This window comes from Labrus bergylta, chromosome 20 (genome assembly GCF_963930695.1).
Source record: "Labrus bergylta chromosome 20, fLabBer1.1, whole genome shotgun sequence".
Lineage (NCBI taxonomy): Eukaryota > Metazoa > Chordata > Actinopteri > Labriformes > Labridae > Labrus > Labrus bergylta.
The window spans coordinates 5,156,762-5,181,780 of NC_089214.1; the positions used below are offsets into that span (position 1 = coordinate 5,156,762).

The following is a 25,019-nucleotide window of genomic DNA, read 5'->3' on the forward strand; positions in this document are numbered from 1 at the left end:
ATAGAAATAAACAATGGCAGGAGGAAGATGTCCTTCGTTATGCACTTCCAGAAACAAGAATAAATGTCAAGAATAAAATTAAAAAACTTACAATTTTGAGAATAAGGTCGCAGTTTCTACCCTTTCTGACGACAATGTCATCTGTTTTTGTGAACTCTGATATGAATTTAAGAGAATGTTTAAAAATTTTTCCAGGGCAGCATATTATTTTCTAGGACATTTTGTATATTCTCTTATTGTCCATGTGTTTGCCATGACTGAAACATTGTTTTCTTTGTTTTCCAGGACCCTGTAGATTTTAAGATTACTGAAGAAATTGAAGAAACGTTGAACCCCAAAATCTGTAAGTTCTGTAATCAAGCTCCAATTTTTTTTTTTAGAAGGTCATTTCCTGTCTGATTTGACATGTTTGAATCATTGTAATTCAACTGTCTTTCAAAGATTGGGTTGGTATTTCCTGACCTCTATCGCCTCTTTCTCAGAAACTGGAACAAACGACAAAACTTTATCTATCTTTCTTCTTCCTCTTCTCTCAATGCTTGTTTTCTTAGTCTCAAAGTAATAAATATATGACAACAAAAAATGTTTTCAGTGTTAATTGTCCCAAAAAGTCAGTGTTTAGTGTTTACCCTCGCAGTCAGTTAAGTTACAACTGCACACAATATTTTGTTGTACAATTAACTAAAAAATCCCAACACCTAAAATATTGTTAATCATACTTTGAGAGCAACCGAATAATCAGAAACTACTTTAATTGCTTTGTGCTTTACTCCCTTTAATATTTAAAACCAATGCTGTGTAGATTTTACAAACTTTGTACAAATGACTTAATTAAAAAAATATCTATCTAAAAAAAAAGATGCTTTTCAAACTTAATCTAAAGATATTTATAGGATACAATTTACAACAAAATGTATATCAGTTAAATCTTAAAGGAGAACAATGAGAGTCTAACATCTCTGAGCCCTCGTCTGTTGTTTTTGTTTTACTATCAAATCTCTCTCTCTTTCTCTTTTCATCTATAGCTCTGGTGAATCATTTTAGAAATAGCTTCTCTGTAAGTATCACAGCACTACAGAGCTTCCCTATGGACCAGCCCTGTATGGCTGCAGAAGCTAAAGTGTCTTTGTCTTGGATCGATACAGTCAAGTCTCTGCTCTTTGTGGCCCCAACACCTCGTGTTGTGTGTGTCTGGAGACTGAGAGAGAGATGCAGCAAAAGAAATCCCTTTTTAAAAAACAGGCTTTACTGCTCATCTGTAAAGGTTCAAGTGTTGTTTGAGGGTTTCTAACAAACCAAACAAACAAAAACAATTTTTTTATGATTTTAAAAATGACAAAATGAAAGTTTTTGGGAGATACGGGAAGAACTCGACTGCGGGAAGTATACTTTGAAAAATGACAGGTAACATTATAAAGAAAAAAAGGTTTATCGCAGATAAAAGTGTACAGTATGTTACTCGGTAATGCAAACACAATTCCATACACTGCTAATGAACATAGCAAATACATAAAGAGAACAACCATAAAACAGTAACGGTCAGATTCAATAATCAGGTGTTCAATTGACGATATTTGGTTTTCTATCCATAGGTGTTGCTTGGAAGCACAGGCGCTGCCCCAGTGGGTCCCCCAGGATTGTGACATGCTGTGACACAAAAAACACTACAGGACTGACAGCTACATATGAGGGCTGCAGCTGTAACCAGCAGTTAGCTATGAAGAACCCCCCTTTGATTTTTACAGTCTGACTACAATTGTACAATTCACTTAGCAGACGCTTTTATCTAAAGTGATGTATTCATGCATTCATACACCACCACCACCGGGGTTAAGTGTCTTGCCCAAGGACACATTGGACATGTTGCTCAGCTGGGGATTGAACCCCCGACCTTCCGGTTGAGAAGTGACAACTCTACCAACTGTGCCACAGCTGCCCTTGATTTGCAACTTCAGAAGGGAAAAAAAGTTTCAAAACAAAGTTTAAAAGTCAAATTGTAGGCTGCACTCGCCAGCAGATATATCTTAAAATAACCCTAACCCAAGTCATTTGAAAATATGATTAGTTCTTTAAAATTCTAAGACAAATCAACATGTCAATATACTTTACCCCCCAGGAAAATGTAAAATAATTATTTTTGGGAGCTCAAGAATTCTGTCTCAACACTTCAAACTCATGAAATTTGCATACGCCTTCAATGTCCTTTGTTAATTGGTAATAAGTCAATATTACTTAAATTAGCAAACCTACAAGGGCACACCTTTGTAGCATCAGCATTGTAGTAAGGATGTTGTGAACTTTGCTTTGAGCTCAGAGCTCTACTGAAGCACAGTCTCATAGAGCTGCTGTAGATTCTAAGTACTGTTTAATGTGTTGTCTGTGCATTTCTGGTCTTTACAGTAGAATAAAACTAACGACTAACTTTTAATGATTTTCCATAAAAAGCTGTACAAAGACATACAAATGTCTGCTTTGTGAGTCAGATGTCCCATGATGTTGCTTTGGTGGACTTGTACGGTTGAGTCAAATGCAAGGATTCAGTAAAACACAAAAAACACATCTTTCAAGAGCTTTTTATTCGAACATTCAAAATGAAAAAAAAAAAAAAATCTTTACATAAACCATCAGACAAAAAGCAACAAACAAAATTAAAAAAATGTGAGCTGCATAGATACAGAAGCAAGCTGGGCATTTAAAAAAGTCAGAACGCATTAGAGTGGTTTTTAGAAAGGTGAGGTTGAAACTGGAAAAGCAACAGGTCTAAAGCAACTATAAAAAAGATGAAAACATTGCAGGAACACACTCTGCTTTTTGCGCATGCTCCGACAGCTGGAAGCTATGTGTGGATGTACATGCATGTACTTGCTCATTGGGTCCATAGGCTTCTCTTAGTGTCCCATATCAGGTCCAGGTAGGACCTACTGCTTGTCGCGATCAAGGGCTAAGCTACAAGAACGCACGGGACTGTGTAGTCATGTCCATTTGCATGCATGTGTATGTTAGCACGTCTATTTGTTGCGGTAGTCGTCTGCGTAGCCTCTGTGATCCTCCTGCTCTGGGAACTGGTCTCCGTAGCGCCTCAATATGTCCTGGAGGCTCATACCCTGTGAGAGGGGCTGGTAGGACATGTGAGGTTCCTCCTGGCCGCTCTGGAAGGGCTCGGCCTCATATGGGTCCTGTTCCTGCTGCTCGTGTTGCTGCTCTGCTGCCCCCTGGTGTTGGTCCTCCTCAGCGTAATGCTCGGGCTGGGCGACGGCATGCGACTGCTCCGGCTCGACGCGACGCAGGCGGCAGTCAGGGTCGTGTTCAGGGTCACAGTGTGGGTTGGTTGGCTCCAGGACGCCGCTTCGGGAGCCGTCGGCATTCAGGTGGGGTTCGTAGGCTTCAGCGGAAAATGCGATTTGGCGATGAACCCCGGAGCGAGGATTGCTGGGCTTCGCGGGAAAGCAATCGCGATCGTAGCCGATGAAGCAGTCGTAGCCCTCCTTGGTCTTACCTGGGGGGCCCAGAGGGTGGCGCTCCTCCCGGGTGGGCTCTTCATAATTGGGATTGGAAAAAGGATACTGCTGCCTGGGGGTGGGATGACCACGGCGATGCATGGCGGCCGCGGCCTCACGGATTGCAGCGAAAGGATCATTGGGGTTGGACTCCGGAGCGGCCTCCATTTGGGGAGCAGCCTCCATCCGGGGAGCATATGGGTCGCTTGCTTGAGCTTGGGCCATGAATCGGCGCAGAAGTGCATATGGGTCGTTTGCTGGAGGAGAAGCTGGGGCGCTAGGTTGGCGATACATAGCATAAGGATCTGAAACTCTGTTAGCATTAGCATAAGCGTCCCTAAACATAGCATACGGGTCGTGGTTCTGCTCTGCAGGAGACGGGGCAGCACGAATGGCAGCAGCCTCCTCTCTCTTGTCAGATTTGTATGACTCAGGTGGAGTGGCAAATCTGGTGGCTGTAAGGGGGTTGCAGCCTTCCTCGAAAAGAGGGTTGCAGGATCCAGGACCAGCAGGGGCAGGGGGGTTAGGGGCCCGCGGTGCCTGGAAGACAAGTCATCATTGCTAAGGCATGAGAGCACATTATAATGTGAAGTTACAAAAGGCAGATGTTAAAAATCTAATGGACTGAAATTACAGAAATGCATTGCAGTAATAAAATAAAGCATACCACAAGGGAGGCAGAGTAGGCGCAGAGCGGGTCGCGGACTGGATCACAGTTGGGGTACTGCAGGTAGAGACCAGAGGGGGCTTTCTGCACCAGCTTGGCTTTGCATTTAGGGTCTTTGCTAGGGTCGCAGCCAAGGTGAGCGTAGGAGGGCGGAGGTCCAGCAGAGGGTGCATAACCTTGGGCCGCTCTCAGGTGGTACTGCAGACACTCCACGTCTTCAGATGAACAGATACGCAGGAGTTCAGCCTTCTGCTCCTGATGTGGGAAATACAGACAGACTTGGTACCTTGGTGACATAGTGTTTAGAGGAACTATTATATCTCACAGTAATCCTAGAATCTTTTCATTTTTGCTTTTGTAAGGACAAAGTTTAGGATTTTTTTGAAAGACTCTACAAATTAAGACGAAAATAAGTTTAATTTAACGTTGTCTTCAGGCCTTGATTTTTAGTATTGACGCTGCCAAAGTGTGTTCTTTACCTAATACACTTTTACATCATGTGTTTTATTTTATTAATTGAATAATTGAGTCTAAAGTGGACTTTAAGAACTACATTTGAAAAAGTGTCTGAAAGCATACCTTGGAAAGGAAAGGCACTGCGGATGGAGAGTAGTAGTGAAACCCTGACTGTGGGTCCTTGGCTTGAGCAGCAGACCTGACGTAGAGAGGTGCAGGGGCCTTCACTGGTGCTGGGGCGGCATCTGGGATCACCAGGGGCAGGTAGGGGCTCTTGCCCTGGACCAAAGCAGCATACAGACAGTAGGGGTCCTTGGTGGGATCACAGGTTTTTACTGGTGCAGGCTTGGGGGGTTCGGGTTTCGGTTTGGGCCTGCTGGTGTAGGAAGCCACACAGTTGGGGTCATCGGAATCAGAGCAGGACTTGTATACCTCCCCCAGATGGCGCAGGTAGGCTTTGTAGGAGCGACGTCCCTCAGCGCGATTCTTGTTCTGGAGGTAAGCCAAGTAGATGCGGTCCATCTCCTGAACCTGGGAGAGGAGGAGGCGGAGGAGGAGGAAGGAGGAGGAGGAGGAAGAGGAGCAGGAGCAGGAGCAGGAGCAGGAGCAGGAGAAGGAGCAGGAGCAGGAGCAGGAGGAAGAACTTTTTCAGAATATGCTTGAGCACAAAAGCATAGACTTCATATATGGTATCACTTTGAATTGTCTTTAGTATCAAAGAGTTGTTGTCTGCTTACAGGGTGGCATCTAGCAGAGCACATATAGCTAGCATTAGTTACATTTCCGGGGAACTGCAGAGTTTACTTCTAATTCTATGTGGAAATACTGGTGCAAGTCACCTGACAAGTTACAAAGGTGTATGACTCATTGGTTATTTAAAATTATTGAAAACTGCATATGCTTTTTGTTTCATCTGAAGACTTATATTTACAGTATATATTAGTCACCTGCAATGTTTCTTAATTTCACATATTAAAATTCTTCACTGTTTTGCATTTATTCATAATTTTTAAACATCTAATCACTGTTTTTCTGTCTTCCTAAACTGTCTTGTCTTGCCTTCAGTATTTGTGTGTTCACTTACTGCCTCCGTATTTCCATTTTCAGTGAAGAACTTGTACCATCCCCAGAAGTCGGAGTGCTGTTTGTACCAGCTGATGTTCCTGCGGTTGCGGCTCAGCCTCCTGTGTAACTCTGCAGCAGCCGAGCTCTCCTGAATATTCTCTCCTGCTGAGATTTTAAAAAAAGAAAAGATGGCACAGCTGATCCTAATTCTTCAACGCTCACTTGGACATCAAATTCTTTTTTCATGACTTTGAAAGTTCGCGACAAGATATTCAAGGTCTTAAACTTGTTTACCAAGGGTTAGGCGTCATTAAGCCATAATTGTTGTTACTTGTCGACCGTGTGATGATGGATACCTAATGTGATATAGCTGTGAGTCTGGTAAGTGCTGATGATACATTGAAGCAAGGTGAAGTGTGGCGATAAATCAAGGTGTTACTCTTTAATCTAAAAGTACCACCTTGGACTCATATTTCAAGAACTTTTTTAGTCTATTATCCCTGGGAACTTGCAGCTTAATACTTTGAATTAAAGAATTGATTCGAGCCGGGCCGTCCACTTTGAGGACTATGGTCTCCGTACGTGGGGCGCCACTTAACCGCTAGGCTATCTGCACCCCACAGTAGCTAAGTTAACATACAAAATACGCTGTTATATTTGAAATCTGGAAATATGTTACATGCATTTTCGCTTTCTAGACGACCAACTCAAAGCAGTGTTATGATATCAACAGTTTGAAACTATTAATAACTTACCACAGCAGTTGACTAAAAACAATTTAACAGCAGTTGATCTGTAAATAACTGCATTGTGAATAAGGTGAATGTGTATGCAACACGATAAAGTTCACATATTTACCATCTCCCTTCTGCTTCTTCACAACTGGTCCAGCAGACAAAAATGCTAGAAATAAAGAGAAAAAGAAAAACAGATTTAAATCCAAAAACTTCTATAAGTGTTTTTTTAATGTGCCTTTAATATATAAATTACAATAAATGACATTAAAGCTCAAATAATTCCTGCGGATATTGTTCCTTAAGTAGGGCGGGGGTAATTGGCTCTGCCTGAAGCTCTGGAGACTGCAGCTCTTTGTAGATTTTATAGGTGAGCCTTTAACTTCAGGCCCCACGCTGCGCTTCCAAAGAGCTGTGTTTGCACTTGTCTCATGTGTTCGTATGTGCACTGTTTGACCCCATGCAGCGAAGGGAACAGCAGATTCAGCTTGGTGTTTCTTTCATCTCGGCGGGGAAAAGGTGTTAATGCCTTACAGAAGGAGAGGGGAAAAGGATGAAGAAGTGAACAGGTTTAAGAGAGAGCGATCCAGAGGGGGATAATTCAGGGTTATGTGACGCGTGACAGAGTTGGGAAAACACCAATCTTCTGATTAAAAAAAAACAAAAAAACAAAAAAGAGTTGTGATAAGCTTTGATGGGAGTAATCAGGCAGATGTGGTGCTCACTGTAGCGTGGAAGGTCAAAGATGAAGGGTAACAAGCATGAATTTACAGAGGAAAGAAAACAGAATCAAAGAAGAAGCTGAAGGTGACCCGGGGTGATGGAGAGATGTCAGGGAGGAAGGGGAGGAAGGGGAGGAAGAGGAGGGAGGGCTAAATGATGCTGTCTCAGTGGATCGGCTGTTTGTTTCTTTATGAGCCTGTAAAATACTGGCTGGCACATCTGGAAACAGAAGCGCTTTAAGAGGGCAGAGGAGGAGGTGATGCTGACAGGTACTAATTTTTTACAGGACCAGGAATGATGAAAGAAACTCCCCCCCCCCCTTTAACCATCAAGACGTGCGATTTCTAAAACCACCTTTAAAGGGAAGATAACTCTGCTCTGCTGTAAATATGCCAATCATGTGGAAACAGGTGGTGCAGCCGGTCTTTATGTTGAAGCTTTATAGATGATTTATGAAAACCACGGGCTGTGTTAGAGACACATTATGATAAAAAAAAAGCTGCACAGTTGAGTTACAATCACTCTTAGCCAGCTTAGCAATGACAAGATCTTTGACCATGAACTGATGGAGGGCAGAAACCCTGAGCAGGCCGACTAACCCATCGCCTGAAACCTTGCAGGCCGGATTACGCAGCTATAACTCAAATGCCTTATTATCTATTCAGAGGTTTAAAAAAAAAAAAAGCGGAGTAACACTGAGGCTTCAGAGCAAACTGAAGAATGATACGCAGAATGTAGAAACACAGGCAGAAGGAGATAACGTGTAAATGTTAAGCGCATATTTTAATGAAGGAAATGCTCTCTACTTCTAGTCCACTGTATTTTCATGACACATTACTTTAATTTTTAAATCCATACATTTCTGGAGAGTATGAATTTAGAAGCTTTGAAGATACAAATTGATTTTTACTTAACAAAAAAACCCACAACAAAAACATATGTCCATATCCTAAAAGTTGCCCTATGATTTTAGGATTTTATCACAATATAATCCAGCTCTACAAGCTGAAAGCAAGAAATTTAACCGTAAAGAAAATATAGAAAAAAAATGGATTTTTTATTTATTTTTTAAATCATATATAATTACAATCAAAAGTCCGCTGTTGAAAATCTGCATTGTACTTTTACTTAAATAAAGAATCTGAATACTTCTACTTGAGCGAGTGATTGCATATGCTTTCATTTTACCATTGACTCCCTGCTACAGATGTTTGCAGATGTTCTGGTCCTCACTGTGTACTCACCAGGCAGCAGCATCAGGGCCAGCAGAGTGGCGACCATCACACCAGAGAAACTGGTTTTCCTCCTTCCAGTCATGACTTCACCTCCTCCTCTCTCCTGCTAAACACAGACACACGTTCAAAGTCAGGCTGTCCTCTATTAAAACACTCAACACCATCACTTTTACACCTTAAAACTCCTCGTTTTAATCTCCAGATCCACTTTTAATGTGAGCGTAAAGTCACATTTTTTGTTGCTCCAAATTCGAGGGGGGTTATTGCTAAAATAATAAGGTTAAATTTCAAGTTTTTTTCTGTACAGCTGCAGATTTAGTTGCAGAACTCAGAACAAAAGCCCACAAAGATGATTTGTAAGCAGCCAGAATTCTCCCTTTTGAAGACAAACTGCTTTTAAGGTGTTACATTTCCCTTCTTAAGATGTGCATGTTTACACCTGGAGGGCTGTGACCTAAACAAACATGTTGCCACTTAGCTGCTGGCTCGTCATAACCAGATGTTGTTTAGGGCTCAAACTTGACTCCAGCCTGAACTTGGATCCCTGGAAAGTACCTAAAGTAAACATTAAGTCTCTTACCTGTGGTTATCTTATCAGCCTGTCTGTCTGTAGATCCAGATGTGGACTCAAATGATGACTCGGCCCACCTGGACTCAAACACTAATTTTGTGTGAGTGTGTTTTTGTGCGGGGTTGTGAAAGAGGTTCCTCTGCACCCTGTCCCTGTGGCCCTCCTGACAGACTGCTCTGACGGAGGAATCGGACGACGGTTTTAAACCGAACACACACACACACACACACACGCAACAAACACTCATTAACAGCCACACAGTAGAAACACATGTAGGGAAGCACCTGAGGGGGTCAAGGGCCACCGCAACGAGACGCCTGATTGGTTGGAAAACTTTCAGAAAGTTCTACCCAATTGGAGGAACCGTAATTAAAGACAGAAAAAGAGGGAAGGTGGGAGGGCTTGAAGCAGACATGGAGACGTGGAAAAAGGTACAGGACGTTGTCTTTTGAAGTAAACAAACTTCACAATTCATTATAAATATTGTATGTCATGTTGAAGGGTTAGAGTCAGAGTTTAAGTCGTGTTTTTTTAAATGCAATAATCCTCCAAAACGTGTAAAACAATAAAGAACAAAACATCATTAGAGAGCAGACATGAGGATATAATGAAGGGGGGCTGAGGTGCCACATAAGCACTTCTCAGAGACCCTCAATGATGCCTAAACCACAGCTTCACACATGCAGGGGACAGCTGGTCTACACATGAGGAATTTGTTAATCTACAGTTTCCTCCTCACTTTAACTGTGTTCAGGCATGCCAGCCTGGTAAGACACATACACAGGCCTTTCTTTTTTAAGGGTCTCTGTAAAGCCTGTATAGCTGCAATGTGTGATGCAATATCAGCACATATGACTGGATCAGCCTGTAACACTCAGGAGTCTTATGAGGTTTGAGTGCAGACCGGCTTCTGAGCGGCTTTTATTAGTTTATGCAGAGAAAAGGGTCGGCTTTTTCATACCTGAAATGATTTAACTCGAATCATTCATGTTTATTGAAGACAAAATGAGTTTTTAATCAGAGTAGAACTCAGTGAGAGGATATTGTCTTGGGAAAATAACCTCCCTTTGAACAACTCGTGCACAGGTTCGTTTAAGCACAGAGACTAAACTTCTTTGATTTTCCTATTTCAGAAAGCTGAGACGTATTTTCAAAGCACACTCATAGTGCTTCTTGTAATCTTGAGTCTGTTTGGGATTGGTCTCTTGAAGGATTTTAGGGACTTTTCTTTTTTAGCCTTTATTAAGTCTCTGAAGAGAGACAGGAAATGTTGGGAAGAGAGAGTGTGGGATGACATGCAGCAAAGGGCGGAGGTCGGATTCAAACCCACAGCCGCTTGGATGAGGACAATAGCGTCTGTACATGAGGCGCGCGCCAAAAACCCGCTAGGCGCCCCGTCACAAGTGATTGTTATCTGTAACGATGAAGTAGAGCTTTAACATTCGGCCTCTTTATGATCACTGACTGCATCGTCACTCTTTGGCTCAGACGATGATTTTACAGCCGGAGTCTGCACCTGAACAAGACCGCTTTATTTGCTGTTTTATTTTAGTATTTCCACATTTTTTTGCAGCCCCCTTTTCCTGTCCCGTCCCGTCGTGAGCATTTAGCGGTCATGTTAACACTGAATCTCGTATGTAATTAACGTTTGCTAACAGGTGTTTCGCAGAGCCAGCAAACCTGCAATCCAGCCAGGAGCAGATTCAAACACGACAGCGCCAAAACCATACTCATAATTTTCTCTGAAGCTGGAATGTGAGCGATCCTCAGAATTTAAAAAAACACCTGGTTCACCAATGAAGACAGCTTTTTTTATTTTCTGTACAAAAAGAGAGAAAAAGGCTTTATTCAAGTGTGGTGGTGTGGGACATGTTGGGGATATAAATAAGACAGAAGCTGTGGTCAGAATGAGCACGATTTCATTTTCTTATCGACACGTTCACAGTGAAGCTCAGGTGTTCAGGGGATGTCGTCACTGCAGGTCGTCGTCGTCGAACAGATCCTCAAAGTCTGCAGGTAGAAAAAAAAAGAGAAAGACACAAAAAGGAGAGCAGGGTTAGAAGAGGTCCAGCTGTTTTATCAACTATACATCCTTACCTGTGAATTACGTTTTGGGCACTTTTCTGCAGCTTTTATTTTGTTAACGTTTATGGTTTACTTATTAGATTAGTAAAATGAAGCCACATGTACGAGTAATACGACACTTCACATGCGCTGGTTGACTAAACACATAGCGGCTTGTCTCTAAGCTTCACCTGACGAGTAAAATAAACACTGAAGATCATTTTCCAAAGTGTCCCCAGAAGGAAGATGCATTTTTAAACTCTATGCAGAGCAAAACAAGAGGTGCAAAATAATTTATCATTTAAAAAACTGGATTTGTTGACATTTCTTTCAGAGCTTTTTGAGCTTACGAGTCAACGCTGTATTTAGTTTGTAGTTTCATCTGCTGAAAGTGAATTAAAAAAAGTTTTCTTTTTTAATTGGTGCTACTTTGACCACTAACATCTTTTGCTTAAGTGTCGTTAGTTCCAAAGTAAAACGTACTCTGACCATGTGAGTCGTCTTTTGGAGACACATCCACCACGATCTAACTGTTGAAGAAAGTACAGAAATATTCCTCCAGGGTTTTTCAAACTAAAAGTGATTTGCAGCTGTAATTAAACACTATAAAGCATCACATGATGTCGGCTTTAATCATACTTATTTACACCAATCAGCTCAAAATGTCCACGGGCTGAACCTGTGTCAGCTCACCAGGCTTTGGGAACTCTTTTCTTTCATGTCTGTGTGGTTTCCAGGAACAGGACATTCCTGTGTTCAGCCTAATAAGGGACAGAGTGAGTCAAAAAAAGCCTTCCCCACGGCTACCCATAACCCCTTGCAACTGTGAACACTGTAAACAAGCCCCCCTGACCCCAACACTATACCTTCTTTTCACAACCTGCTCACAACCTGTATTTCACACCGATAAGTTGACCTTTTTAAAAAGGCTTTAACATGATGGTGTCATGTCCGCGTCAGGTCAGAGAAAACCTGAAGTATGGAAGACGTGGTGCAGGCTTTTGTTTCACATCCCTTGACTTGAAGTTAAAACCTCATCATTGCAGTTTGCTGTTTTCTAAGCCGGATCTTATCCACAGGGTAAATGCGTAACAGGACCACAGCATTAGTTTGTTTGCTGTAAACTGTTTTTCTGCTCCTCCACTGATATGTTGATACGTAAAACACAAAAAGACAAAATACCAGTTAGCAGTTGAATTCTTTTTTTTTTTTTTAAAGTGGCTTAAATGAAAATTTTGCAGATATTGGATCAATCACAGAAAAGTAGATCTGCAGGGGCGCTGGTGGCGCAATGGTTGGTGTGTGCACCCCATGTATGGAGGCTGTGGTCTCAAGCGGCCCGGGTTCACATCCCACCTGTGGCTCCTTTCCCACATGTCATTCCCTACTCTCTCTCTCCCTGATTTCCAACTCTATCCGCTGTCCTATCTCTCCATTAAAGGCATAAAAAGACCAAAAATAAATCTTTAAAAAAAGAAAGTAGATCTGCAAGCTCCACCACCAGTGTTTCAATCCTTTTAAAGGGAATTAATCCCAGAACTTTAAGACCCACAGGCTCTGTGTCCGCAGGCTGATCACGACCTGTCCAGTAGTCTTTGTTAGTGTTTCCACTGCACACTTCATCGCGGTCTGTCCCTGAGTAACATGTGTTTTTGTACGTTGTTCTCTTTATTCCTGAGTGATCTTGTAGTTCTCCTGAGATTTTTCATCTTTACCGCACACACAGAGCCCGTTGGGTCTCAGCGTGAAGGTTGAAAACCACAGTTTCTTCAAATGTTTCTCGATCCTGAGGAAAGTTTCTGCAGCAAAAAGGGCTTCAGGTTGTAGAGTTCCTTTAGTGCTTCAGAAAAAAACACAACATTCTGTTTCTAATAAAACCTTTAAGTTGCATCATTCTGTTCACAAACTGTCTGTCAGTCTAACTCTGACTGAAACACAGCATTCAAACATTTTCAGTGGATTTCATTATTGTCATGAAGGGACCTGAGGGGACTCCGGGCGCCTCGAGCAAGTTGGTACCATTCATGAGATTTCACCAACTGACAGTTTCACAGTGTTTACAACCCAGGTGATCTCAAACCTGGGTCCACATGGTGTGTGTGTGTGTGTGTGTGTGTGTGTGTGTGTGTGTGTGTGTGTGCGTGTGTGTGTTTTTAAAGCAGCTGACTGGCGAGGTGTCCCGCTGAGTTTCAGTCTGACTGCAGCCATAAACTCTCTTTACCATCCTCCCTCGCTCTCTCCTCCTTTCCTCTTTCGTTCTCTTCTTTTTTAACAATCAGCTCTTTTTTTTTTTTCTAGGTCATGTGCTGCTGAGACAAAAATTGTTTTGGCCTGCAGCCCGACGCTGCAAGACGGAAAACCGATTAGCCTGGTGCTTTTGTGCGTCCTCTGCGTGCGTGTGTGAGGAACACATTCACTTGTGTTTACAGGGAAATAACTGGATTTTTGAGGGTTAGTTAAAAGAAGACATTGTGGTTTAAGCAAGAAAACAGGATAACGTGCTTCCACTAAAATTCCCTTTTTAATGCAGATTGTTAATCAGCTGTTTCTCCCATTTATTCATATTTTTAAATACTGGAATATTCTGGGTGTTCCTAGTGATATAATGCAGCCACTTAAAAGATGTTTTATTATGTTTAGGTGTTGGAACAGTTCTTCCTGATTCAGCTTCCTGATCTCTTAAGTTATAGAATAGAATTACTTTATTGATCCCAAACTGGGAAATTGTGGCGTTACAGCAGCAGGTTATCAAACAATAACAGTAAATATGAGTAAAAAACACAATGTTAGCAAATTTAAACATAATATAATATTAAATACAAAGTAAATAAGTACTAGAAATATCAAAACTAAGAATGGAAATATATACAACCAGGATTTAACTAAGCATTACTAGTCTTAAATAGGAAGATTAAATATGGAAGATTAAATGTAAATGTGCAAAAACAGAGTTGTAAATGGACAGTTTTGACATAAGTTAAAGTGCATGAGTGTAGACATATAAACTATACAATGTAACACACCTCAAGTGAAAGCTTAACACGCAGTAGGTGAGGCTGAGTCTTTTGATGCTTCTTCTGTAGCATCATGCAAAATGTCTTTGCTCATACTGAATAGAGTCATGATACAAATAAAAGAATATAACATATATTTCTCTGCTGTGGTCTGCTGGGGGAGCAGCATTGGAGCTGGTGACACTAAGAGACTGGACAAACTCATTAAGAAGGCCTGCTCTGTGATAGGCTGCAAGCTGGACTCTTTATAGTAGTGACACTTAACAAACTGTTATCCATTATGGATAATCCTGATCACCCTCTGCACACCCTACTGGACAAACAGCGGAGCAGCTTCTCCAACAGACTGATTCAACTCTGCTGTCACAAGGACAGACACAAGAAATCTTTCTTACCGAAGGTCAGAACTCTGTACAACAGCTCACCTCATGCGAGCAGAGAACTGTCATCATGATCATATCTGTCTCTCCATACTGTCATCTGTTCTGCACATGTTACATTTACAAATTATCCCTGCACTCATGTTCACTTCATTTGGCTGTCTACTCGCCGTTATATTGTATAGTTTCTGCTTATAATATGTCTACACTCCTGCACTTTAACTTATGTCAATACTGTCCATTTACAACTCTGTTTTTGCACATTTACATTTAATCTTCCATATTTAAGACTAGTAATGCTAAGTTAAATCCTGGTTGTTTATATTAACATTCTTAGTTGGGATCAATAAAGTTATTCTACTATATTCTATTCTATAAAAGCCTGTTGATGACACTTGTTTTTAGTTCAGCTTTTAAATACTTCAGCAAGATTTGTGTTTAAAATATGAATCACATTTATTAAGAATCTATTTAATTTCTCATCCACTCTATATTGAGTCACTTAGATGGGAAATAAAGTAAGATAGACCCTTACCATTAAAGAAATCAGAGTGAACTGCTTTCTCATTGGCTGCCAGGTCCATCAGCAGGCCGCTGCTGCCCCCTGCCTGTCAACACACAGCAGTGCAAACACACATTACTCACTACTTTTAAATTCACAAACACATGGCATAATGATAATAATATTAATTTACTTACCTTTTTAATGTAAAATAATCAGTAAATACACAAAATCCAGAAACGGGACCCTCTGCACATCCAGTACTCATACTTGTGTCCTAAATATTTTTATTGTGTGTTTATCTTCATTACATTTATGTTGGATTAATCATACACTGCCTGCCACACACCGCCACCAAAAAAAAAGGTCACACACTCTGATATTTCATTGGAGCGCCTTCAGCTTTGATTACTTCACGCATTCGCTGTGGCATTGTTTCCATAAGCTTCTGCAACGTCACAAGATTTATTTCTGTCCAGTGTTGCATTCATTTTTCACCGACATCTTGTACTGATGATTTGGAGAGTCCAGGCCATTCCAGGTGTGAAAAAGACGTCTCATGCACCCTGAACCACTCCACCACAGTTTGAGCCCGATGAATCCTGATGAATCATCTTGGATTATGCCCGTGCCATCAGGGAAGAAACAAATCCATTGATGGAATAACCTGGTCATTCAGTATATTCAGGTAGTCCCCAGATCACAGCACTGCCCTCCACAGGCTTGTACAGTAGGCATGATGGGTGCATCACTTCACCTGCCTCTCTTCTTACCCTGATCACTCTGGAACAGGGGAAATCTTCCTTCCAGTTTTTAATAACGCGTTGGACAGTTCTCAACCTAACTTTAGTAGTTTCTACAATCTCCTTAGATGTTTTCTCTGCTTGATGCATGAGACTGATTTGACCCTCCTCAAACAGACTTAACATCTTTTCCACGACCACAGGATGGGTCTTTCAACACCGTAGTTTAAGAAGTGAGAAGCTACTCATTGCATCAGTTGGGGTTAAATAAGTTGTTACCAGCTGAAAGATAATCGCCCATGCAGTTATTATTATCCAATGGGAGGCTCTTACCTATTTGCTTAGTTAAATCCAGGTGGTGACTTTTGTTTTTTGGACAGGCAGTGTACTGGAGCTTGTCTTTCTACAATGTTTACTATTTAGTTCCGATGTGAAACGACCAAAGCGCTTCCCTTCAGAGAGAGACCAACTTAAAAAGTCGGGCAAAGATACAATTTCTAATCTTGGTCCTATAATCAACGTTAAAGATTCACTTTGTAAAACATTTAAAAAAAAACAAATGAAAAACATCCAGTATGAGGTAACAGACTGAAAAACACATAAAAAATTAATGTTTAAACAAAAATCAATGAAAAGATACTAAAACATGTTATTAACATGTTATCAACATGTTATTAACATGTTAATAACATGTTAATAACATCTTAATAACATGTTAATAACATGTTATAACACCTTCAAAAACCCGAAAAAAAATATCATAAAACATTTAATACGTGTTGTATTAAATGTTATGAGAGCACTGACTTCATAATCTAATTTATAATTTGTTTTCTTAATGTTTACATTCTTCTAAGTAGCATTGAGCTAAGCTAACTTTAGCTAACGTCAGCCTGAAAATAGACATTTTCTCTCCACATCTCCACAACAAACGTACCTCGTCCAGGTCCACGTAAGGTCCGGCTCCTTCAGGAAACATCTCGTCCACTGCAGGTTTCATTTTGTTGTTTCGGTTCGACAGTAATTAACTTACAAAAATGTTGTTTGGGAGTCACTGAAATAGATCGCTCACATAAACAAAACAACGGTGTCACACTTAAATGGGCCCGGCGGCTAACTCTTGAACTGAAAGGTTCCGTTCTTCTTCTTCTTCTTCTGCCGGGGATTATAAAAGGCGGTTGGTATCCAAAATGTTGCATCACCGCTTTCTACTGGTTTCAAATAAATGTACAATATCCTGACTACTATGAACTTGTGAAAGAACAAAAATAGCTTTCTTTATCTTTATAGCCAAAATTCCGCCCAAAACTATAGAAGCATGTAGGCTGTTTCAAATACAGCATTTGTCTAACTATATTTTCAGTTTTAAGGTTTAATTAACCCAGAAACAGCTCTCTTACCAACACTATACAATCTGTAGATATCAAATATAGTATCATAAATATAGTATAGCAAATTGTATATAGATAGATTGTATATATAGAGAGATTATAAGGATCACAGGAAGTTAATTTAATGTAATAAATATTAATTATTGAGCTGTGGAAAAGGGGTAGGGTTAAATAAGTTTTATACTTTTTTTATACAGGCATATCAATTGAATATATGTAATTTTATTTTTATTTTTATTTTTTTGTGAAATAATTTGAACATTGTTTATTGTATTTTCGTGCTTTTCATTTTGTTTTGTATTTTTGATATGTTTGATTTTATTTTGATATGTCTGAAATGAATGTAATCAATCAATCAAAAACTATAAATTCAAGAAAAATACACAATACAGTTTGACGTGATTGAGAATAATCATTTAATAATAATCATTTTATTATAATAATAAAAAAAGGAGAACCATATCCTTTTAAAGACATTGCTTAAGTTGGCACATGCTTATTCATTCATGGCATATAGCATTATGATATTGTACAATTCCTCAAAGGGGCTACATCTGTTCTCTCTATATGTTTGGCTAGCCTACAAACAGTATAACACTTGACACTCTATGCCTTAACTTCTTTCATTTAACGTCTGTAAAAATGTCCTCAACTCTTATTTCAATTGTGTACGGTATTAAAAGAACAAATTCTGAACAGCCGCCTTGCTGCTCTCTTCCTGCTCATCTCTCAGTGCTCATGTCCCGCGTTGCTCTCATACCCCAGGGTGTCCCCGAGGTGCTGGTGGGCAAAGAAGGCCCGGGCCAACTCGTTGATGTGGTTATAGGCACCGATGGTTCTGAAGTATTCAACGTAGTTCCAGAAGTCAGAGGTGGAGTAAGGCCAGTAAGGGACAGCTGGAGGTTCATCATAAGGCACTAAAGATGGGCAGGACACAACCGTTACCATGGTGATGTGGTCACACTTTGTGTTCATGTATACACTATATATCAGTAGAGTAGAGTAGGTATTAAACATTTTAATATGCAAAGTAACTAAAGCTCTCAGACAAATCTATAAATAGTAAAATATTTTCCTTTAGTATGCAGACGAGTGGAATTTAAAGAAAAGACTACATTCACAACTTTTCTTATATTTCAAGATTAAAATCAAAAGAAATATAGCAGAGAAGGAAGTGAAAGAAAGAGAAATCTGACACTTTTATATGGAATGTATCGTGTCAAAATATGTATGCATCTTAAAAAAAGAGATGTTATTTATTTACTGTACCTCCTTCTGGGATGACTCTGGCCTCTGTGAGGAGGAGGAAGGAGAAAAAAAAAAAATTAACATTCCCAAACATTCCTGGGCTTTCCGAACACAAAGACGGGATTCAAGATCGGAAAACTGAGCTCTCTGCCAGAGGACTTCAGGATACCCTCCTCAAATATTATTTTTGACCAATCCACACACACACACACACACACACACACACACACACACACACACACACACACACACACTTGGACAGAGAGCTCTTTGTGCACATGCAGTCACTAACAACAAATGATGTCCTTTAAATGTGACAAATCACATCGAGGAGAATCATTCATGACTAAAAAACAGATACAAGTATTAAAGCATGCATATACAGATTATGTAATACTTCATCACTACTGCATTTCATTACCATAAAAATGAACTTAACTTGTCTTTAAAAGAACATGTATTCTGTATAAAAACTCACCACTATGATGAACTGCAAAAAGGCAGAGGAGAACACCGAGCAAGACCAACAGCTTCATCTTTCCTCCTACAAGAACAACAAAGCCCACAATGCTTCAGGTTTCAATCCAATAAGCACAGTCACAGTACGTTCATGCAATATGTCATAGACATAAAATTCTTCAAATCTGTATTTGTCTAGCTATTAAAGAAATTGTTTGTTGAAAGAAATTTTTTTTTTGTACCTGTGAATGGTTTTTGTGAAGCCCTGCAGAGACGCTCTCCCTCCTGGTTCACTGTGACCTGTGGTGTGAGGCTCAGTGTGGAAGAGCCGACAGACCTACACACACACACCAAATGCAAACACACACTCATGCACACACACGCACACACACACCAAATGCAAACACACACACAAACACACAGCTCACTGTGCAGGTTACACCGTTTCCAGAGAAATTCTTCCATGATTTTTCCAGCTGGCAAAAATGTGTTTGTGTGTTTTATTTCTGTTTTTATTGTGGATGCAGATTCAGTTATTCCCCTCGGTTGCTTTAATTTATATATTTGCCTCGAATATTTGTTAGTTTTCTTTTAAAAAACTCAATTTCAGAAAGGGGGTCAGTGAAATACTTCAACCAACAATCTGTCCTCCACCTCATTAAGGAGCGCTACTAATGATTGTTTTCATTACGTAAGACTTAGTGGGAGGATTCTTTTTGATGAATAGATTTCTGTTGTTTGTAAAAGATAATAAAAATGTGTTGATAAGATTAAAAGATCATCATAGATATCAAAATCCTGAAGTGATACCTTTACATTTCTCCTTTAATCACCCTTTTCATTGTTACTAGTGAGCTATTGATTGAGCTGTAAATACTGTGAAATGAACACCAAAGGATTTTCTTTTGCAAGAAAGAAACCTTTATTCAGTGATCAAAGCTTGGACGTCAAATTACAATATTCCTCTCCTACAATGGAATGGCAATAAAACGTGAATGAAAAGTACACCACAAGTACCTCAAGTATGTAGAAGAATGTAGTAAATTTATTTTACATGATTAATGTAACATCACCTTAAAGACAATCAAAGTACAATAACTTTATGTAACTTCACTGCTGATGAACCCAAAGAATGTCCTTCATCTGTAACCCACTAATCATTCATTTTTTGCAAAACAAAGTAGAATTGGTAATTGAATAATATAATGAGTTCATTTAAATTATTGGTTAACTTTTTATTTAAATGATGAAAAATGTATATTTAATGCAAATTGTATTTTAAGCAACATTTCTGCATCTTTAAATACAAAATATAGTCAACACCTGATCCTCTACCTAAGAATGAGCACAGTAATGTTTATATCAGGAGGATTTGAGATACAGTCTTGTTGAACCAGTGTTCAGACCAGACTTCTCTTACTGGTTTAGGGCACTAACGGGAAACTCTTCATTTATTTCTAGTTGTCTTTGCAGCCGGTCTGATCCGTTGGCTTCATCCTGAAAATATCGATTCCTTCCTTCACCAGCAGTTGTTTGGCATGCTCAACGGTGCCAAAAGGTATGAAACGTGAGCGTCCGAGGATCCAGGCGAAGTCGATGTGGAAAATACGGAGGAAGTCTGTGCAGGAATACACGACGGCCACAGTGGAGTAGTCGGTGGAAAGAATCCAGTACGGGCTGTAGGGAGTGACTACGAGCAGAGGGAGCAGACATGAAAAAGAAAGATGTTTAATATTATACAATACATTCAATTTCTGAAGTGTAGCTTTTATTTAATAGCTGGAGAATCATAATTCATATAATCACTTAAACATGACCTTGTTCATCTTTAGTGAGACTTAAAAAGCACTTTGACCATGTAATGCTGCGTACATGGAGTAAAAACAACTGACTAGAGTTGTCTCTTGGAGATATAACAATAACTGATTATAGTAATTTTTTTATTATTAATATTTAAGTCAGGGATGGGCAACTTTGGTCACAGCAAGGGCCACATTCGTTCAATTCTCACTGCCAGAGGGCCAAATTGTAGAATACAAAAATGATTACAGTCGATTATGTCTCCAATTTAACTCGACACATACCAGGGATCAAATATTATTATGGACATATTTCTGGTTTTCATGATTTAATGGCAGATTTTGTCATGTTTTCTTCATGTTTCCAATTAATTGATATGTAAAAATTGAGCTGAGGGCCACGTTGAGGGTTGATGGGGGCCGCATGTGGCCCCCGGGCCACCAGTTGCCCCCCCTGATTTAAGTACAGATGGCTAGTAATCAGAACCAAGCATGAAGTCAAGATGTTTAATGAAAAAAGCCCCCGAAAGGTTCTGCTTGAGGCCCTTAGAGGTCGGACTTGAACCTGTTGCTTTAACAGATGTGTCAGTGATGTAATGCTCATGTTGGCTAAAACGGGACGTAAACATCTACTGATAACTAAGATGTCCAAAATAGATGATTCACAGACAAACAAACAGGCTTATTGTCACTATGATAACAAATGCACTGAGGCTGTGGCGCCATATGTCTGCTGATATATCATCACTCCAAAGGTATGTGTGCACAAATAAGCTCGGGGATGAGGGAACAGTCTGCTTTAAAAGTTATTTTTGTTCTTTGTCCATTGAAAGACTTCATAAATATAAGAACAATATTCAAACCTTTCGACTCGTCTCTTAAGGATGAAGATGAGGACTTACAATACGAGAAGCTGACTCCAAGCTGTGCTTGTTCTCTCGGGTCTGGAATCACTGCGGTCCCTTCTGCTACCCTCGTCTTCTCTTTACTGAGACACAGACAGAAATAAAAGATGACATTTTGATGGGCATTGCAGCTTTTTTTCCCCATGTTATCTCTTAATAAGTCTGTTGAACAAGAATTACATAAACTTATAGTTTCACACTCTGGTTTTTGTACTCTTTAGGATATGAATACTTCAATATATTCTGACGGAGGTTTCATATTGACCTTTTTTTAAAAATACAACTGGCTGAATATTAAAAACAACAAAACAAACTTTTCAATACTCACTAGAACTGAGTGTTGCGCACTTGAATGGTGCCATCTTGCCTCACAGCGTAGTTCGCCTCGATGCACTTTCCTCTCTCAAAGGAAGCAGGCAGCTTCTCGATCTCGTACCAGCGTCCGAGATACTAAAAACAAACAAGGCTCGATGAGTTCTGTGTAGTGCAGAGTGGACCTGAATGACTGTTTTTACTTGTGCTTGTTTACCAATTGAATGTTGAAGCCGGGCTGGACTTTAGGAACAGGACAGGCCCCCCAGTGAAGGGTCTGCGCTGACACCAGAGGGAGTAGCAGGAGGAGAAAGTAGACGGCTGACATGGTTCCTTCAGGAGAGGAGGGAAGATAAGATGTTGATGTGAAAAAAGTTTGAGAAACTGCTCTCTGGAATAGACTTTCACAATCAATCACGTCTGCTTTAGACTGCTATAAGAGGCTACCCAAAGGCAGAACGGGACAAGAGTTGGAAATTAGCAATAGCTATAAACACTCTGTGCAGCACATCAGTTCCATGCTCTGTATTGAAATGTATGTATGTTAAATTTTCTTTTCCTTAGTAAATAAATAAATTCAATTCAAATTCAAACTCTCCATCCCTGTCATGTGTTTTTTTATATCATTTTTTGTTTGTTCAAAGTCCTGTTTTTTCTTTTGTGTATTATTTTTTATTACCGTTTTTTCTGTCTGGTTAATTCAGGGATTAAAATCCATAAAAACATTTTCCCAAAAATGCTCTATGCCTCAGCTTAAGGTTATCAATCAATCAATCAATCAATTTGTATTTGTACAGCGTCAACTCATAACAAGTGTTATCTCGAGAAACTTGGTGTCAGGTGGTTAGTGACTGAGATTTCCAGATAGATACATGCAGTAATATGATGTACTGTATGTGCACAGAGAGAGAGAGAGAGAGAGAGAGAGAGAGAGAGAGAGAGAGAGAGAGAGAGAGGAGCTCAAGGTGCCAGTTCCCCCGGTAGTCTAGTATTATATACTACATTCAATTTGATTATAAGAGACATCATTTCTTGTCATGTTGTCTGACCACGTTACCTTTCTGTTTCCATTCTTTAAAGTTCACTGAAACTTCAAATACAACCAACAGAGTGTAATCTATACCACATACTGAAAATACAAAAGATAAAAAAATAAAAAGATGTATTTATTTGAATGTTGTCTGAAGCCGACTCATTACAGTACAGCTTTAAGTGTTAGGTGTGTGAATAGGCCTGAGTGTGTTGGACTCACTGACCCTCAGACTTGTGTGAGCTTTTGTTTTCAGTAACTTTTGACTCAAGTCGGTATGATGGAAGATATTTGTCAAACCTGTACTGTTAACATTTCAGCTTCTATTGTTCCCTATAGAAAGTTCATGGTATGGTGAAATAAGATAGGAGTACAAAAATCTCTCTCTCTCTCTCTGAGTGAGCAGCTCACGTGCAGCTCAGGTGTTTGTCCCTTCATGTCTTTTGTCTCTTTTTATACAAATGTCACCACACCTGTTCCTCGGGTTTCACATAACAACTGTTAATGCATGCAAGCTGAATCTTTTCAGAAGGAGGTAACAAGAATGCACCAAACTCAGAAACCACAGGTTTGATCACCTTACCATCGAAAAATAAAAACATGACCTGACCCAAAAGCTTTTGATAACAAGGCAAAACAACGGCTTCAACAAAGGCAAATGTGTGAACACTGAGCTACATGTTTTATTTTATAGCACAGCTTATTTAACTCCTCTTTTTCTTTATGGCTGTTCTTAGTTGTTATGTTGATCATTGTCATCAACCTGCCAATGTCTGCTTCACTGTTGTATCATGTGTTTTATTTCCTAAAAGCCTAACCAGGGACACACACTGCAAATTAATCATGCCTAGAAGTCCTATACAATGCACTGGTTGCATTTTATTTGAATTTTTATAAACATATTTTTAATGAATTTCACATTTATCAGGACATGTACAGTATATGTATATGCATGTAACAAAAGTATGACATAAAACAACCCTCCCAAAATAGAACATGTGGCAGTACATCAATAACACAAGAATAATAAAAGTAATTTGTACAATACAAATGAAAAAATAAATAAGTTAAATAATAAACAGTCACATTTGACACATACTCGCACTAGTGACAGTTCACAGTCATGCTCTCAATACATTGTCCAAGTCAACATTTTTAACAAAAAAACCTCTCAAATTTTACCAAATTCTGAAGCTTTCTTCCTAACTATATATTTAAGTTTTTCAAGAGCCAGACTTGCTGATAATTCTTTAAACCAACGTCCACTGGTTGAATTTTAATTAGATGTAACACTGCCTGTTTGTAGAGTCCCTGACAAATAAACTGATAAATAACATACATAAAACTATTATATCTAATCACTTATCTAATGTCAAGAGGTTTAAGTGATGCAATAGAATATTATAAATTAATTTAGTAACAGGATAAAACAAAATGCAAAACCAGTTATACACGGGAAGATCACAGAGTGGTGAAAAGTTAATTTCTGTATCAACATTAAATTCATGAAAACGTTCTTACCTGAGGTATAAAGGTGTTAACTCCGTCCCTCCTGTTTCTGCTGATGATGTAAACTGTCTCGAGCTCTCTTTACAAAACACACTCTGGGAGTGTTCACGTTCACGTGACGTCACCGCGGCAGCACGAGGCAGCTCGTTAACTGAATTGTCTTCACGCGCACATTCCCGCCCTGTGACAATGCAGCTCACTGTGATAATGGTTGAATATTTTAATCCGTTTTTTTTTCCCCACAGCACCTTTCTCCTAAAGCACAATCTTTTTATATTCATCCTTCATGTTTGATTTTCGAAAGAACTAAATATTTTATAAATAAACATTCATTAATTTATTTCGATATACTGATCCATAATTTTAGCAAAATTAACAACTTATATATTTACTGATTTCAAATGTGTTTGTCGGTCTTGAATTATTATTTTTCCCTCAAACATTTCGTTACATATGTGTATATATATTTATATATTTATTTTATATTTTCTTATTTAGGGTACTTGTTCAATGTATTTATATTTTATTCTCCCATGCAAACTGTAGTTGGGGTATTTTGTTTTATCATTTTAATTAAAGATTGATAAATAAATAGTATTTATTATAACCATTAACATTATTATTGCTCTTATTCTTATTTGTTTATTAATGGTTATAAAATGTACCTGTTCAATCAACTTCTTTTCTGGGCTGTTTGCTGGCACGGTTTTCTTGT

At 39.4% G+C, this 25,019-nt stretch overlaps 4 protein-coding genes across 6 annotated transcripts; all 4 read right to left on the reverse strand.

Annotated features, from left to right (window-relative positions):
- Positions 1 to 2,557: 2,557 nt before the first annotated feature.
- and1 (actinodin1) lies at positions 2,558 to 9,124 on the reverse strand. 3 transcript variants are annotated; one of them, XM_065948973.1, is made up of 7 exons: positions 8,958 to 9,124; positions 8,387 to 8,480; positions 6,544 to 6,588; positions 5,705 to 5,850; positions 4,744 to 5,151; positions 4,165 to 4,419; positions 2,558 to 4,037 (listed from the first exon to the last, which is right to left on the reverse strand). In XM_065948973.1, the coding sequence occupies exons 2-7, from the start codon at positions 8,457 to 8,459 to the stop codon at positions 3,009 to 3,011; spliced, it is 1,956 nt and encodes a 651-aa protein (XP_065805045.1). In that variant the 5' UTR covers positions 8,460 to 8,480; positions 8,958 to 9,124; the 3' UTR covers positions 2,558 to 3,008. The 3 variants fall into 3 exon arrangements, with proteins under 3 accessions (XP_065805045.1, XP_065805046.1, XP_065805044.1); XM_065948974.1 differs by having other exon boundaries at positions 5,705 to 5,847; positions 8,387 to 8,483; XM_065948972.1 differs by having other exon boundaries at positions 8,387 to 8,483.
- A 1,613-nt stretch (positions 9,125 to 10,737) lies between these two features.
- On the reverse strand, positions 10,738 to 16,757 carry cops9 (COP9 signalosome subunit 9). Its single transcript, XM_020633664.3, has 3 exons — positions 16,589 to 16,757; positions 14,942 to 15,014; positions 10,738 to 10,958 (listed from the first exon to the last, which is right to left on the reverse strand). Exons 1-3 carry the CDS (start codon positions 16,649 to 16,651, stop codon positions 10,921 to 10,923), a joined length of 174 nt encoding a protein of 57 aa, XP_020489320.1. The 5' UTR covers positions 16,652 to 16,757; the 3' UTR covers positions 10,738 to 10,920.
- A 687-nt stretch (positions 16,758 to 17,444) lies between these two features.
- otos (otospiralin) lies at positions 17,445 to 19,074 on the reverse strand. Its single transcript, XM_020633583.3, has 4 exons — positions 18,992 to 19,074; positions 18,769 to 18,834; positions 18,312 to 18,335; positions 17,445 to 17,959 (listed from the first exon to the last, which is right to left on the reverse strand). The coding sequence occupies exons 2-4, from the start codon at positions 18,824 to 18,826 to the stop codon at positions 17,772 to 17,774; spliced, it is 270 nt and encodes an 89-aa protein (XP_020489239.3). The 5' UTR covers positions 18,827 to 18,834; positions 18,992 to 19,074; the 3' UTR covers positions 17,445 to 17,771.
- A 693-nt stretch (positions 19,075 to 19,767) lies between these two features.
- Positions 19,768 to 24,433, reverse strand: apodb (apolipoprotein Db). Its single transcript, XM_020633684.3, has 5 exons — positions 24,317 to 24,433; positions 21,983 to 22,098; positions 21,782 to 21,903; positions 21,451 to 21,536; positions 19,768 to 20,439 (listed from the first exon to the last, which is right to left on the reverse strand). Exons 2-5 carry the CDS (start codon positions 22,091 to 22,093, stop codon positions 20,207 to 20,209), a joined length of 552 nt encoding a protein of 183 aa, XP_020489340.1. The 5' UTR covers positions 22,094 to 22,098; positions 24,317 to 24,433; the 3' UTR covers positions 19,768 to 20,206.
- Between the last annotated feature and the right edge of the window lie 586 nt (positions 24,434 to 25,019).

What these genes read in the sequence shown, in the direction of transcription:
- cops9 (XM_020633664.3), bottom strand. Translation starts at nt 16,651, where the DNA reads ATGAAACCTGCAGTGGACGAGATGTTTCCTGAAGGAGCCGGACCTTAC. An exon ending in CTTACGTGGACCTGGACGAG is followed by an intron (nt 15,015 to 16,588) that starts GTACGTTTGTTG and finishes GTGTGTTGACAG; the next exon opens with GCAGGGGGCAGCAGCGGCCT. An exon ending in TCACTCTGATTTCTTTAATG is followed by an intron (nt 10,959 to 14,941) that starts GTAAGGGTCTAT and finishes TTCTACCTGCAG; the next exon opens with ACTTTGAGGATCTGTTCGAC.
- and1 (XM_065948973.1), bottom strand. Translation starts at nt 8,459, where the DNA reads ATGACTGGAAGGAGGAAAACCAGTTTCTCTGGTGTGATGGTCGCCACT. An exon ending in GGCCCTGATGCTGCTGCCTG is followed by an intron (nt 6,589 to 8,386) that starts GTGAGTACACAG and finishes CTTTATTTCTAG; the next exon opens with CATTTTTGTCTGCTGGACCA. An exon ending in CCTACTCTGCCTCCCTTGTG is followed by an intron (nt 4,038 to 4,164) that starts GTATGCTTTATT and finishes CTTGTCTTCCAG; the next exon opens with GCACCGCGGGCCCCTAACCC.
- apodb (XM_020633684.3), bottom strand. Translation starts at nt 22,093, where the DNA reads ATGTCAGCCGTCTACTTTCTCCTCCTGCTACTCCCTCTGGTGTCAGCG. An exon ending in CCGGCTTCAACATTCAATTG is followed by an intron (nt 21,904 to 21,982) that starts GTAAACAAGCAC and finishes GTTTGTTTTTAG; the next exon opens with TATCTCGGACGCTGGTACGA. An exon ending in TGGAGTCAGCTTCTCGTATT is followed by an intron (nt 20,440 to 21,450) that starts GTAAGTCCTCAT and finishes CTCTGCTCGTAG; the next exon opens with TCACTCCCTACAGCCCGTAC.
- otos (XM_020633583.3), bottom strand. Translation starts at nt 18,826, where the DNA reads ATGAAGCTGTTGGTCTTGCTCGGTGTTCTCCTCTGCCTTTTTGCAGTT. An exon ending in TTTTGCAGTTCATCATAGTG is followed by an intron (nt 18,336 to 18,768) that starts GTGAGTTTTTAT and finishes TCCTCCTCACAG; the next exon opens with AGGCCAGAGTCATCCCAGAA. An exon ending in CAGAGTCATCCCAGAAGGAG is followed by an intron (nt 17,960 to 18,311) that starts GTACAGTAAATA and finishes GCCCATCTTTAG; the next exon opens with TGCCTTATGATGAACCTCCA.